The sequence below is a fragment of the Topomyia yanbarensis genome, chromosome 2, assembly GCF_030247195.1.
Source record: "Topomyia yanbarensis strain Yona2022 chromosome 2, ASM3024719v1, whole genome shotgun sequence".
Classification (NCBI taxonomy): domain Eukaryota; kingdom Metazoa; phylum Arthropoda; class Insecta; order Diptera; family Culicidae; genus Topomyia; species Topomyia yanbarensis.
Window position 1 is genome coordinate 172,914,505 of NC_080671.1, and position 16,405 is coordinate 172,930,909.

At 38.0% G+C, this 16,405-nt stretch overlaps 1 protein-coding gene across 1 annotated transcript; it reads left to right on the plus strand.

The window, feature by feature from the left end:
- Positions 1 to 14,744, plus strand: LOC131682151 (putative defense protein Hdd11). The gene is made up of 3 exons (XM_058963401.1): positions 1 to 154; positions 13,702 to 14,048; positions 14,389 to 14,744. Exons 2-3 carry the CDS (start codon positions 13,707 to 13,709, stop codon positions 14,551 to 14,553), a joined length of 507 nt encoding a protein of 168 aa, XP_058819384.1. The 5' UTR covers positions 1 to 154; positions 13,702 to 13,706; the 3' UTR covers positions 14,554 to 14,744.
- The last annotated feature ends 1,661 nt before the right edge of the window (positions 14,745 to 16,405 follow it).

The window sequence follows — 16,405 nt, forward strand, 5'->3', positions numbered from 1 at the left end:
TACCGGAGCCAACAAAACCCGGGCACAGCAGCTGCACATGGCTTAAAGTTGCTTGTGAGTTCGATTCGAGAGGATCAATTCATGTGAAGGTGGAACATAGTTCGATTGAACAGTGATTTTATTCGACGTTTATCTATTTAATTAGCTGAAACAGGTGAGCTGGTGTTTATATATTAATTGGAATTACTCAATTAGCACAGTTATAAAGGTTAGAATTTCAGTAGAAAGGTGTTAAAATTTTCATCAATCGTTTATGCATATAAGAAGAAAAGGTGACATATTGATAACAACCTAATGGCGGTTGACAATTGTTTTGTTCGCTGCAATACAAAGACCACATGACAACGGACAATTTGCAGTGTTGGCTCGAAACAAACCAATGGCGCAAATTGTTCTTAAAAAAGTAATCAAATTGTTCTTATTTTAGATACATATCATTTTTCTAACCTAAAAGTTTAAATTTACGTACAGAATGTGGAATACAAAGAAGCTATTCTTAATAAAACAAGTTCAAAGATTAGCTTTCACAGGTTAGATAAATTCTCCATTTTTGATCTTCTAGGGCGTGTTCAAGGTGATTTATTTTATTCACAACGGGTTCGCGATGTTGTTGATCCTTTGGTTATTGCTGAGTTTCTAAAGTACAAATTCAGAAACTTTAAAAGTGTTCTCATTTGTTTAATTTACTTTGACGACCATGTATATGAACTATATTTATGGTAATTTTACTTTTTTCTGGAGAACGAGATTTTAGAAAATAAGGTTCAAGCTTAGCATTTTTATGTGATAAATATTAAATTGTCAGGCAATGTTCTTTTAACTAAACCCGCTTTAACCTGTCAAGGGATGATATATGCGACCGTTCTTGTACCATTATTCTTCCATGTTTGCTGGTAGCCTTATGAAACGTGTCATAAAACTTCAAATTGCAATTTCTCTCGAATCCCTCGATGGATCATTTTGAAATTCACTGAGAAGATGCTTGGATACTGTATCTTTCGAATGCCGTATGAATTTATGGTCATTTTTTTTGTTAATAACGGTTTTAGGAACACCGTGACACCGGTGTAGTGCAAAAAATAGATAGACGATTACACCCAAACTTGAATGAGTGTACCACCGACTACACCGGTGTAGTGCACCGTCAAAAACGAAAATGCCATTAAAAACCCATCTATGACCGCATACCACATCCAAACCGTTAAAAAATTCGATTCCGTCAATGAAATATTTTCAAACTTGCAGGGGATATACTTGATTACTATATCTTTCGAATGCCATATACTAAATAAGTAGACAAATATTTTTTGTTTATAGAGATAGGACCAAACCCGTGGGTGTTTGCTGGTAGCCTTATGAAACGTGTCATAAAACTTCAAATCGCAATTTCTCTCGAATCCCTCGATGGATCATCTTGAAATTCACTGAGAAGATGCTTGGATACTGTATTTTTCGAATGCCGTATGGCAAATTTATGGTCATTTTTTGTTAATAACGGTTTTAGGAACACCGTGGTGTAGCATCAAGAACAAAGGAAAACGCTACAAGTTTTAGAAATAAATTACTCATATATACATATATAAAAATTAATGAATAGTGGGTGATTATCTACCAGCAATAAATTTGAAAATAATTTGGAATTTACGTTCTTTGTTTTTGTGTGTATTGGTTTTATTTTGTTTCAAGTATGTATATAACAATACATATTTGCTTCAACTATGAATTGTTCAAAACTGAACAACATTACTGACAGGAATTATCAACATAATTTTCTTTTTTCTCATCACGAAGTCCGCCTACAAAAGTTTTTTTCAAGCCAAAAAAAAAAATGGGCATTAGTGGGTTAATATGTCTGAATATTGGCGCACATAAATACAGCTTCCCAAACGGGGTGTGAGTGTTGGAAAGAAATACAAGTGCGGGTGACAACATACAATCATTTTTAGTAGTTTTATTAGATTTTTATAGAGACCGCTTAGAGGCGGTGGTGGGAACTAGTGGGTTGAGTGGAGAGGGCAGAGATGAAGGTTAATTAGGTATTAAAACATATTTTTTTATTTTTTTTTGTGGCAATAATAGTATGCCGCAATTGAAACATATTTTCCCAAAACTTCATTGCAAAACACTGATAATTGAGCGAGTCACGGTGTGTCTTCGGAGGCGCCTCGCCGAAAACTAGTTTTGCGGTGTACATCATAACTCAAATTTTACTGGAACAATAGCTTTGAAATTTGCACAGTCCGATTTTTTAAATTTCTGCTAGCACTTTACACCATAAAGTCCGATTTTTGTAAAACAAAATCGGATAACATGTTATTGTAGTAATAATAATATTAACGGAGGCGGACGATTACCTCGCATCTCATCTGGGGTCGATTGTCAATCCCGCACATGGGGTGAGAATTTTTTTCCAAAGAGCTAACCCGGCAAAAGAGGCGAATGATCCTAAGGTTAATACCTCAATATAGTATAAAAATGTAAAAAGCTCCCGTAGTTACTTGCGCAATTATGTGAAGAAGAACTTCGCAAAATTTCAGATAGTTCGATTTTGTAAACTTCAAGAAAATGGTACGATGTCCTAAGAGGGTCAGAAATTTCTGCAAACTTTACAGAAGTTCTATGTAATTCAGAAAAGTTTAGCGAACTTCATCAATTATTTCGATTTTCAAGTATACCATAATTGCCTCATTAAAACCTATCAAATGTCAAGTGCAAGCGTGGGAAAACTTAACGATAGTTAACTCGCTCGGCAGTTGCTAATTGCTGATCATGAAGTAGCCTAAACCATGTGCTCACTGATAACCATGAATAACATACCAAGCGAAAGGGATTGAAAATACTAGATGTACGAACTGCGAACTAACGATGAACCTGTAGCTGCTTAGAGCATAGTAGGATCTTCACTGGCGAACCTTCATCACATGGCCTTACCAAGCTCATGAAGGCTTCTGGAAAAACATGCACGTTTCATTGGAGTCGATTTAATAGCATTTAATGCATTTCGTATTAGGTATTTGATTCAACGAATTTATCTTTATGATTTTGGTTGGCAAAGATTTTATACTGTATGCAAGTCAGCTTAACCCATTCATGCCCATGTTGTTTGTGGACAACAACGTTTTTAAACAGCTATAACTTTTGATTGAGGCAAGATTTGCTCACAAAAACAAGTAAGGATAATGAATGTGACTATTGCCTTCCATTTGAGTAATAACAGTTACAAGGATCAGCTCTAGAACTGAAGTTATTGCAATTAGTCTGATTCGATTCCGATGGAGCAGTGCTGCCAGGGACAGTTTACGTTGACGACCGAAAATGATTTTTTCATATATCTTCGTTATGGTGCAATATTATTGAAAACTGATAAAACTTATCAATTTAGACAGTCGTTGGCTACGTTTTCCGCGTAATTGGACTATTTTAATTATTCTAGGAGAATTGCATTGAGCATTACAAGGTAAAAATTGACCAGCTTCTAGCACTGCCATGGAAGCACCTATCTTTATGAAAATAGGACCCCACCGTTTTCAAGGAAAAATTGTTTTGAAACCCTACATGCACTAGAAAAAAATTTGGCCTGAAAGGGTTAATTTACTGTTAGAATATTTCAGTTAACAGCGCGACGTCACCAATATAAACAGCGGCTATTAAATTTCCAAGTATTTATTACACTATTCCGAAATTAAAAGTTTCATGAAACCCGGTCGAGAGAAGATCGCGAGCAAAATTATTCATGTTAGGAAGTTACTGGTTGTTTCTTCATTTGTTGTCACAGCTTTGTCGCGCATGTGTTCGCGAAACCAAACTGCTATGCTACCATCGATTTTCCTATTATTTTTCCTATGGAATCTTACAAATTATATGGACGTTCTACAAATTTCAGGAGAGTCGTACAAATTGCACAGGATTTCTTAAATTTAGAGAGATACTTAGAAGTTCAGAGGAGTTGTACAAGACTGTAATTTTAGTGAAGTGCAACGAATTTTTGTTGAACAAAGCAAAGATCTTCCACGTGTCCTCGACTAGCTATATTCCACTAATCTCAAAGCAGTTCTGCTAACATCAGAAATGTCTGAACTTCAAGAAAACCCTACGACTTGACAGAAATCTTAAGCATTTCGGGGATGTCTTTGAAATTTCGAGAATATTCAATAGGATCTTAGGTAGTCATACAAACTTCGGCGAGAATTTATAAATTTTACGACATTTCTTCGAACTTCAAGGTATTCGCTGCGATCTCCAAGAAAATTTATTGAAACTCGCAGTTGTTCTACAAATTCCAGTAAAATACTCCGAAAAAACCTACAAATTGCAATAGTTTTACGAATATCAGAATGAAAAGTTCAGCAAGATTCAGGAACGGTAGGGCCCTTCAAACTCCAGAGCAGTTTTACTAACTTCAAAGAAATCGAAAGCTTCAAAGAAGGTTTTCGAACTTCAGTAAGATTGCTAGCTATCAACAAATTTTGAAGGGAACAAACCATCTAAAGCTTATAGTAGGATCATTGTTAACCAATACATCTGTCGTCAAAGATTATGTGTACAACAATGATGATTTTAGTGTTTTGGATGGAACGACCGAGATGCGTCTACGGTTTCAGAACAACAGCTCGGTGGAGGCTCGTACTACCCACAGAACGGAACAAGCGCAGCTAAATAAGACCCTCTTTTCTAAATCACGATTGTGAAACTTGCGGGCGTGATTTAACCGTTTGATGCCTAACTTTTTTCTAGTGTAATATTTTTTCCTTAAAAACGGTGGGGCCAAGAAACACGAATAGCCTTTTTCATAAAGATAGGTACTTCCCTCGCAGTGCTAGAAGATACTAAAATTTAACCTTCCAATGCTCAATACAATTATCCTAGAATATTTAAAATAGTCCAAATGCGTGAAAAACGTAGCCAAAGTCAGTCTAAATTGATAAGTTTTATCAGTTTTCAATAATATTGTAACATAACGAAGATATATGAAAAATATATCTTCCGTCATCAACATAAACTATCCTTGGGAGCACTGCTCCATCGGAATCCAATCAGACTAATTGCAATAACTTCAGTTCTAGAGCTGATCCTTGTAACTTTTAATACTCAAATGAAAGGCAATAGTCACATTCATTAGCCTTACTTGTTTTTGTGAGCAAATCTTGCCTCAATCATAAGTTATAGCTGTTTAAAAACGTTGTTGTCCACAAACAACATGGACATGAAGAGGTTAAAAAGTAGTCAACGTATTGACGTTATTTTATTTGCAGCCTATTGATACCAATTTTGTGTGGGTCTCGTAAATTGTTCGACAACCATGGTTTATAAATTTTTTGCAAGAACCTTGAATTGCGTTTCTGGATTATTTATGTTCACACGCGTCCAATGAGCTTGGGCTTGAGTTTGCGCGACTCCCCTGGCTGCTACTCCGTTATTGATTGGGACTAGCTGAAACTGCATAGAGAATCAATAGATGATAATGCGTGGAAGTAACAAACCATCGTTTAATGTACAACTTCTGGTAACCCCAAGTTATTTATTGATCACCACCGGCGCCGGCCAGGCCCGAACGTAGATCGTAGTAGGAAATGACAGGAATGTTATTCCGACACTGGCTTGTACTATAAGCTAATAAAGTAAAATTACCTAGAAAGTTTAAAAGATGCAGGAGATGAACAATAGAGAGTGTTGTTTTGTCAATTTTTACGACATGGAGGCAGGAAAAACTAAATCACTAAATTGAAAAAAAAACAATGTATCAAAACCAGAGAATGCAGAAGATGCAAGAAATAAAGAAGCGATTCTCGATTCTGTTGCAATATTATTATGCAAATGAAATATGGTTTACAAGGCAATATAGCGCATGTATTACTCAAAATTATGTGAAAATACTCAATACCATTTATAATAATATCTCAAATCAATATGTAAAGAACATATTGTAACGAACTGAAAGCAAACCAATGAACATGACAATAAGACATTACTATTCTTCGTGCTGATATGACTGAAGGAAACTGGTAACTGGTTTTCTATCCTTCTCGCGAATTGTCAATTGTTAAACCTTACACATAATTGAGTCGTCATTCCACTCAGACAAGAGCATGCGTTTTCCCTATGCACTCTTTGGATTAGTTCCCTAGTTGGTCTAATAAACACTAAACAAATACAGAAATTGGTTTGCTCAGTTTGAAGAAATGAGAGGCTCGATTGGCATCACCCGACGGATACGTGTTCCCTTGCAATCAATGAACATTTAAAATTACACGAAAAAAATAGTTGCATGACCAAGGTGGCTCATTTTCAAAGATAGCACTGTTGACGAATCACCTAATAAAAATAGGTGATAAGGGACGCAGACGAAAAATGGAAGGATGGATGGATGGTGGGAGCTGAAATTAAGGTGGAATATACATTTTTGAGTGGGAACGTTGAGATTTGGATTTATTAAAGTTACAAAATTTAATAACATCAAAGTTATGATGTTTGTTAGTACTTTAATGGACCCTTCCTCTTGCAGTGATCAGGACCGATAGTCAGCAGGTCAAATCCTGAACTCTAAAAAACTGCATTGCTAAAGGAACTTTGCTAAAACTTTTATGCAAATACTCTTTTGCATAGGTGTTCCAAAAAATCTATATTGTAAGATAAGAAAGGCCATTTGGAAAAATACAATTTCCAGTTAATCGATAGTAAAGTAACGTTTTGAAATTCACTCTTGTGTTTTGATAGAAACTTGGCCAAACGAAGCGCATCTGTATCGATCTATATCTGTGCCTTCGGTACATGCTGGTATGATGACAGTATAGTAATGCGTATTCTTTCAAATATTTACACAATATTTCTGAACTAAATCGTTTGAATATAGACATCTGTTTTCCGTGTGATTAGGGTGAATACAGAATGTAATAATGTAATTTGCTGTCGTTTTACAACATTGAAAAGAACAAGAGATCTGAAAACATGATAACCATTACAGTAAACAGCTACATCCATAAATGTATCGGACGGTTTGGTCCAGTGAGGGTTAAATTATAATATCGACAGGTATTAGCCCCAGACAAAGAGCTAGAGGTGCAAGTGGCTCTAACTACAGCTAGTTAGATTGGGTGATTCAACAGTTCCAGTCGTATCAATGCAAAGGCGAGAACTGTGCGTTTCTCATCAGCTAGACTGCAGTTGATCTCACTCTATATAAGTACTGCCTATTAAATAGCCGCGCTACCATTTTAGCATCGTTTGGAATAAAACAAATTTCCGCATTTGTTTTACAACCTCTGTCAACTTCTCTAGTTACGGTTGTAGTATTCTACATCATAAGGTCACTCGTTGGAAGCAATCATGTGGCCGCTTGAGTCTTCTGGTCGAAGCAAAAACTACTTTTTTGGATATATGCGAATTTTAGGTCAAACGGCTAGATCACATTTGTGTAGTTGTTACTAACATTTGAGATAGGCTTATTGCAAACTGATGAGTGAATTGATGTTTGTGTAGCTTTGTTTTACTGCATACTCATTACGTAATCATATTCAGTTTTATATAATCTGCCTTTCACTTTTATTGCTCGTTTGCAAGTTCTATTGGCACGAGTTGCATGATTCTAATAGAATTCGATTTTTTGAATTTCGTGGTACGCAAGTGCCAAACGATTTTATTATATTCAATATATGCGAATCGAGTGTTTTGCATCTTTTGTCGCTATTTCGGCAGTCAGCAAATTTGGATCCCACAGATTTGTCGCATTACAATTCTTATAATGCAGATTATGCTTTATTTGCGACAATTTAAATGCGTCATATTGTGATATAGCGAAACAAAGCAAAATTACGAACTTTTTATGCGTAGCATTTTTCATATTATCGGTTTGATTTGGGTGGTCATTCTAAAAAGCGGAAAGTGAAACTTGGTGAATCACAGTTGAAAAGGGCAGAATAAACAGAAATCAGCTATATCATGGTGCCGCAATCACTTAATTTGACTTTGAAATCGGATCGGGTTATCCCCCATAAATTAGCAAATATTCGGGGTGTTTTTGGCATCAGGAAACCGGCTCTCATCATGGTTGAGGTCACGTGCACTTCAGTACCAAATTTATTATTCTGGTTTCCCCTTAGCAGGTTTTTCTATCGTCTGGAGTCAGGATGATACAAAAAAAACCAATCAGCAATCCTACAATGCCGGCATGTCTGTCAATTTGAAACAAGTTTCTGATATAGACTGACCGTGATGGATGACTAATGAAGACAAGTTTTCTACCACTATATGAAAACGAAATTGCCGTAGAACCCACACTGGTTAATGACCCTAATGATTTTGGCGAATCATTTTAACACATCAAGGTAACCAGTGGCCTATGTCGCCCAAGCCTGAACACGAGCAACAGGGATTTATGACCGTTCACCGTCGATTGAATTAATCAGCTTCTAGGTGGAAAAGTGGCTTCAATTGTTCTCTTCTAACAGGTTTGTTGTGCACCTGATAATTTGATCTATACAACATTCTGTTCGACCCTTCAATCAGTAGAGGAGTTTAAATCTAATGTGCCAACTCTGCGTTTAACAGTTAATTAAAACTTGAAACGTTTTGTTGCGGTTCTCAGTTCTCTCGAGCCCGCGTCTCTTTTGCATCTGATAAATTGACGCTTTATTATGCATGCGATGACAACATTGACCCACAACTGATTTTTACAACTTGTTCTGCCGACGACTTCCATATTCATACATCTACCATCGGTAGAGTAGAACGTGGTGAAACAGCCAATTGCATACACTTTTGGGGCGATGTGTGGTTAGGTGGTCAATATTAAATTATTTTAAAAAAAATTTACTCGCATTTCAAAATCATTGATCGTGACAAATAACGAAAAAATGATCAAAAATGATAAAATAATAAAGAAATCCTGCATTATTATATTTTCTGTATTAAAACTGTGTGTGTCATCTAATAACTACTATCATGTTTGGCATCGCCGAAAAATAGTTCTATAAACTGTTATATTAGAACGGATGCTGATACTGTCATTGTTATATGAATCTGGGAAGAATAGGAGCGAACTTAGAGCTACTGGAATCCACAAATGCAATCAACATAACTCAAAGCAATGTATGACAATTTTTCTACCAAATAACCAAGCTTTCCAACAGCACAAACACTTGATAGTATCTTATGGAACAACCGTATTGGAAAATCGTATATGCTATCTTGGCTGCCACGCTCCATTCTACTCTCCATTGTGCCGGTATCGAACAACGAGTAGCATAAAATATGCGAAAATCCTCGATAGTTTGTCTGTTGGCTCTTTGCCGGTCGCCAAAGGCGGCCGCTACAGCACCAACTGTTCATCGATTACATAAAACAGCTTTTTTGATAAGTTGGAGAGCCTACAAATGTACATTTACCTTCGTCGAGTTAGGCTGAGATGTGTGACCCTAGTATGTGGCATATCGTTGCTGTTGTGCTAACTTACGACAAGCGTTATTTAGTACTTGTCAAGAAACATACTTTTTGAAACAGGAGATTCAATAACTTGAAAATTATAAATGTTAGCAGCATTTCAGTGATGACAATCGATAATAATACTTTTCCTGTGGTATACTCTCAATTTATGTGTAAAACGGTTGGTTATATCAAGAGTTTTTACTCAAAATGTAAACAAAAGTTTCAATCAAACGTGTTTCAATTGATGATAATTGTGCACGGAGTATTATTATAAACATTATTCATCAATGGTTTTGTGATATTAGGCGTTTTATGATTCTCAACTTTTGTACTTTTTCATGCTGTTGCGGCAACTTCACGTTACGCAGAGCCGTAGCATCCTAGGAGGCAAGGGGGGGCTTTGTCCCACCACGCGTTTTCCGACATACCACGCATTTTTCCCATATGAGAAATAGAGGAAGGAAAGAAATTGAAGAATAATCAAATAAAAAAGTTATAGTTTACACCAGTGATTCTCAACCTGGGGTCCGCGGACCCCTGATGATGATCCCACCTCACATTTCCACAAAGGTTTGAGCTGAACGATTTATCTAGAAGATAATTAATATTTTAACTCATGACAAGACCAGTTAACAAAGAAAAAACTGACTGGTTTAATTTTCAGACATAGACTTTCCTTCAAAAGAGCGTAACCAGATACATTTCGAATATTCCACCATAATGTTCCGTAATCGGATTCACAAAGATCACATGAATAATACTCAGCGCGCTGAATAGTAGCCATGTGATAATTGAGTTTGCAATGTCCAGTCAGTGCTCTGACTAGAATACTGCAGTTGTGCTTGGAAAAATGCAGCAAATTCTTTGACATTTTTGGACTCACATCCGACAGCAAAGTCTTTGTTTGAACGCATGTTTGCAAGATACGCCAATGGTTGGCATGTTGGGATGCAGCCTAAGAGCGAATCTTGTGCTTTATCCAACTTATCGACAGTGGTAGAACTGATTCTGGACGTAGTCAGTCATAGCGCCAGCTCTAGCCAATTCGTCTGCCCATTCGTTTCCAGTAATACCGGAATGACCGGGTATCGATAGAAGGTAGAAGCGATTTGAGTTCGACATGCGATTATTAATTTCGATCTCGAATCCGCCGAATTAAGTGCTTTTAGAGCAGCCTGACTGCCTGAGAAAAAAAAGATTCTGTCTAATAACCTTAAGACGGTATGCACAAGAAAGTACTTCTTGTTTCAGAAACACATGTAGTGGTTTTATGTTCAAGAGTGCCTCTAGAGCAGCAGTAGGTGTTGTCGAGAACGCACCAGTCATCGCCATCAAGACCATCCTCTGAAGATGGTTTAACTTTGATTGGATTGTCACGACTTTTCCCATCTACCACCAAACAAGGCACCCATATACCAGTATTGGGCTAACAATTGTTGTGTAGATCCACTGAATGTATTTGGGTTTGAGCCCCCAAGATTTGCCGAACGCCCGTCTACATTTGTCGAAGGTGAGGCTTTCTTGATCCTGTAATCGATGTCTAATTAAGTTTTGAGTCAAGAATTACCCTATCGTACTTAACTTGATCTGCGATAATAATTTCAGAGTCAAAGAACTGCAATGGACGAGTTCCGGTTGTAATCCTTCGTTGCGTGAAAAGCACCATTGATGTTTTATTTGCATTGACTGATAGTCCAACATGAAGACACCATTGCTCAACAACGCATAAGGCTTGTTGCATCAAATCAAAAAAAAATGTGTTGCAAATACCGGTTATCATTATATGATAATCATCGGTGAAACCATACCTCGGACACCCAAGCTCATTAAGTTTCCTCAGCAATCCATCGGCGACAAGGTTCCAGCAGGGTGGTGTGACAGCACACCACCTTGAGGACATCCGCAGACACTCAGTTTCCTTATCTCTACTTGTTATAACGATGAGCACAGATGTCGGATGCTAAGCATAGCGTATATCCAGTTAGTGATATATGAAGATACTCCGACCTCGCGCTGCTTTCAAAATGGCTTCGAAAGACACGTTGTCAAAAGCACCTTCAATATCGAGAAAATCGTCCAAGCTAACATCCCGAATGTAGTGTTCGATTAAACGTTCCACTGATTTGAGTAGGAAGGAGGTTAAACCAACGACGTTAAACTAATCGGTCTAAAGCTCTTTGCCTACTCATAAGTGACGCGGTCACCTTTGGGATTGAATATTACAGTTATTTCCTGCCACGCTAATGGAATGCATCCTGTTGCAAGACTATAAGTAAGAACTTTTTTCAAAATATTCTTGAATTGTTCTTATCCTCTTTGTAGTAGAGCTGGAATGAATCCATTTTTTCCCGGAGACTTATACGGAGCAAAGCTTTCAATCGCCCATTTGATCTATTCGGATGTCGCGGTTGGTTGTCGAGCAAATGCCCAAGAATCAGAACTACCTGAAAATAACTCTGGGGCCTGAAAAGTGTGTGTCAAAAAGACAGTTGAGTACAACATCTTCGTCAGACGAGTATTCACCTTTAGCAGGTCTAATCGAGCTGACATTAAAGTCTTTCGATTCCGAGGCACCTTATTTAGTCTACTAGTCTCGTTGAGACTTGAGACATTTGTGCAGAGGCTTTTCCAACCACTTCGCTCAGAGGATCGAAGGGCATTTCTGTATGCTTTGCGAGTCAACTTAAATGCATCCAACCCGTCCCTGAGTTTGCGATATCAAGTTCTTCTACATAACTTTTTGAGTCGAACAAGTTCCACCAAGGTGTTCCCCTAGAAGCACGCATAACTCGAAGCGGACAAGTCTTTTGGTATGCTGCTACTATGAATGAGCTTGGTTTATCCACGACCTCATTCTAGTCATCTAGAGCAATTGTCAGAAGTTACTCATGAAACCTAGTCGCCAAGCCCTCTTCGTAGAGGTCCCAGTTTATCGATTTGGGATTACGATATGTGACGATATCTAGTGAGACGTTTAAATGACAACGACGGTTCGAGCCAGTTTGCCAACTCGTTCGTAATACTATCAGAGCAGAGAGTTACATCTAACACTTTAGGCAGGTTTTGTCCAGAGAAGGATAATAGACTGTTATCAACCTCCTAGTGGACCACAGCCACAGTTCCTTGTTTGGTGGGATTTTACCACTGCAACAGGTGGTCCGTAGTGTATTTCTTAGCCGGTTGAAACAACCACTACCGACACTACACGGTTTATCTAGGCTGTTCTGGGAAAGAAGCTGTCATTAAAGAACAGCCTCCATAGAAGACCGAACAGCCGTCAAATGATAAGATGAAAATTGGGGAACTCGATTCGAGTTTTCGTTGCACTCAAACGCAGGTATTTCACTATTTTCTGCCCATTTTTCTTATTACAATTGTTTTTTGGAAGAAAGCAAAGGCATTAGAATGAATCGATTGGTATTCCCTCAATTGCAGGCCGAGTAATTAACGAAATAGTTCTCCCCCTCATGCTATAATAGGGCCAAAATAGACTTATCACATTATTGCATTCTGCTCGTGTAGTATAACTATTTTACTGAAAATCTTTTTTGTGGGGCTTGATCGTATAACCAATTTATCTTAAGAAAAGCAACATTTACCTAGGAATCAATTGTATGTGCACTACATGATTTCAGAAGACCGGTTTTATCGTAAGCGATAGAGATAAAAACCGTCTGCGACCACAATGCAATTCAGGTGCGGTTCTCGCTCTGCTGTGGTGGAGCCAGCGACAAAGGCATATATTTCGAATGCAGCATGCTCTTTTCCGTAGGATGGTGGTCATTGCCACCCGGATTTTAGTTTCTTGCTGCTGTTTGATTGTAGCCAAGAAGTACAGAGTTTGGCAAATATCTAGGTCAATGAACAAGGCTGGATTATGCTAGTTTGTAATGTAAGTTTTGGTGCTATTTAGCAACGCAGTACTATAATGGTTTGAAAGCGATTAAAGATAATACAGTGAAGCCAGCACCATATATCCCGATTTGGCCAGTCTGAAATACTCCACGGGAGTGATAAAATCGGGATGCTTTTTTTCTTTTTTTCTGAAAACAAGAGTAGTTAGGTTGGTAGAGTCAGTTGACCCAGGCCGTTACGATGAGTTAACATTTGATAAATCGAAGAAACCCAAAGCAGTGTTCCGAGGTAGTCTTTTTTGAAGAGTTTATATCATTGTCATTAGCTTCAAATTATTCACCAGGAAGGCATGTTCCTTCCTTGCCGGCAGTCTGCACAAACCTGCATTTGAAATGTACTGAAAAATTTCATATACCTTTCTTTCAGCCAACATGACCTACCGAGTCGTCTTCATTCTGATGGCAGTTGCCAGCATGTGTGCCACTCCGGCTTTATCATTCTCGGCGGGAGCTCCGGCCGCTGCATGCGGTGACATGATTCCGCAGCACCACACTGAACCGCAGAAGTCAGCAGCACCGTACACAATTGTGCTGAACAAGAAGCAGATTAAATCCGGCGAAGGAATCACCGTAACCGTGAAAGGAAACACCAACAAGGACACCATCAAAGGGCTACTTTGCCAGGCTCGTGTCGGCGAAACGGCAGTAGGATCGTTCGATGTTCCACCGAACAACAATTTCATTCAAACTCTAGACTGTGGCAACTCGAAGAAGGTAAGGCCCGGTTTTGTTTAGATATTAATGTACATCTAAATCGTGATTGAATGGCCAATTTTATCTTCTAAGTGATATTATATTACATACTATCAACCAACACAGTGAAACGATATATCGTGACTCGCCGGTAAAATTCTGCGCCAATAAGTTATCGATTGATGCATAGTTGAACAAGGAAAAACTACCTCATTCATTAGAAATAGCCTTATTCGGATAACTACTTCAGATCACGAACAAGTTATTTTGCTTCACTCGCACACAATAATTAATATTCGCGCATATTAAATATTGTATGTTACAACCATTTAAATGCTTTTAACAATCTTCTAATCCACAGTCGGCCATCACACACAAGAAAATGACCTCCGATCCAAGAGAAATCTCATTCAACTGGGTTGCCCCACGAGGACTCAGCGAGAGCGTCCGGATGACTTGCACCATAGCTCTGAACGGCGGAGTCTTCTGGGTCAAGGAGCAGTCCGCTGCCCTCCAGGTCAACTAAGCTAGGTGACTGACTCCGCAACAGTGACGAATTTTACTAAAAATGTTACCTCGAGTGCTGTTTGAGACAGACTTGTAAAGACATCAATGTACCTAGAACTGTTTTTACTTTAACTGCTGTACTTAATGTTTTTTTTTCAATGAAAATATGTTTATATTTGATAATGACAATAAAGTTTGTATGTGTATAAATTATTTTTTATTTTAAAAAATCTATTTCTCTATCTGATAGTGATAATAGACTGTTATCAACTTCGTAGTGGAACACAACCAGCTTTTAACCAGTAGTAAACGAATTTTTAAATCAAAAATAACTTGCAAGCCAATTTCGAAAAATTGTAAAAATTATATTTGACGCGCATTTGATAGGAAGTGAATAAATTTAGGTTGAGTATTTGAGGTTAGATTGAAACTTTCGTCGTGTAGCTGCCCTTTATTCCACGAGTTGAGATACGAATTGCCCATTAAATTTGACCTACAAGAATGTAGAATATGAACGCACATACCACTTACAAATAATTTACCATGCCATAGGCTACTATAAGATGGTTGCATTGCAAGTAAATTAGAATAGTATAAAAAATTCAAACTTTTCGTAGAAATTTGTCGGGGTGTTCAATCCCCCTCCACTAGGTTGAGGGGTTTGACGGTATTGTAAATATCATCAAGCGTGCATCAGTGCTGAAGAATCTCTGCAAGACTTTAAGATGGTTATTGCATTATGCCTCGATAGTGGTACATCGAGGAGACCGAGAGGACTTACGGGCCTTTTTTCATACTCTGCACCTGCTCATACTAACGCTTAACCACTAGCCTGTGCGAGCTGACGAGGCCGACTTGCGCGTCGCCTTGGATTGACCTTTTCTGTGGGCTGTGTTTGCAAACATTGTTCAGCAGCTTAATACCAGTGTTTGTGGGCACGGCTCGCAGTGGGGGTCATTGTGTGTCGATTTATCGGTCGACTTCGTCATCGTGTGCAGGAAATTAAATAAATTTAGAAGCAGAAGCCTATTAGTTAGTATTTAGTACTAGTACAAATCCGGTGTTCAATTTGTGCATTCGATTCTATTCATTCGGGAAGATAGGATTGGATAAATTAAGATACAATCAATTTACCGACGCTCATGGATCATCCATTCCTGTTCAGCAGAGAATGATGAAATCCTAACAGAATGCAGTTGTCGTTAATGGTAAATAAAAATCATTCGCTGGCATTTAGATGAGTTAAAGTAGTTTGATTGCATGTTACATGTGTTCTTTTCTTCCACTCAATTGGCCTGTTTGTGTTGTACTTCTATAAGTTTGCCTTTCCACTTCTGTTGTATACCAAAAATAATATCGCTCAATTTATATCTTTCTAATTGATCTCTTTGCATCTTTTTTCTTCATTCGGCATGTCATAGCTCCTCTAATTTTTCTATCCTAAATAAGATTCATACTTACACACTTTAATTGCATATTCTCTCATATAATTTCACCATATTTCCAATTCAAAAAGTACAAACGCTCGTGGCTTTCGCGGTAATACAAACCTGGTCACAATTGCGAACGCGCAAAAGCAATCATCTACACATACTTACGCCCACGATCTGGCCAACGTTAGAACACCTCGGTAATTAAATGAACTTTGCAGCACATATAAATTTACAAACGCTGTCTCAAGCATTAACCCACCGCTCGCGCGATCATGACTTATACACATCTGGAAGTCTCTACCTTCGGTTATAGCAGCCTAGACTCATGCTTTCAGTGGACCAATCAAAAATGACGCTCATATTCACTAGACAACGCGTTCCATGGCGGCATGACCCGGAACTCTAGTGATATCGGGAAACTGACTCTTGTAATATCTT

What these genes read in the sequence shown, in the direction of transcription:
- LOC131682151 (XM_058963401.1), top strand. Translation starts at nt 13,707, where the DNA reads ATGACCTACCGAGTCGTCTTCATTCTGATGGCAGTTGCCAGCATGTGT. An exon ending in ACTGTGGCAACTCGAAGAAG is followed by an intron (nt 14,049 to 14,388) that starts GTAAGGCCCGGT and finishes TCTAATCCACAG; the next exon opens with TCGGCCATCACACACAAGAA.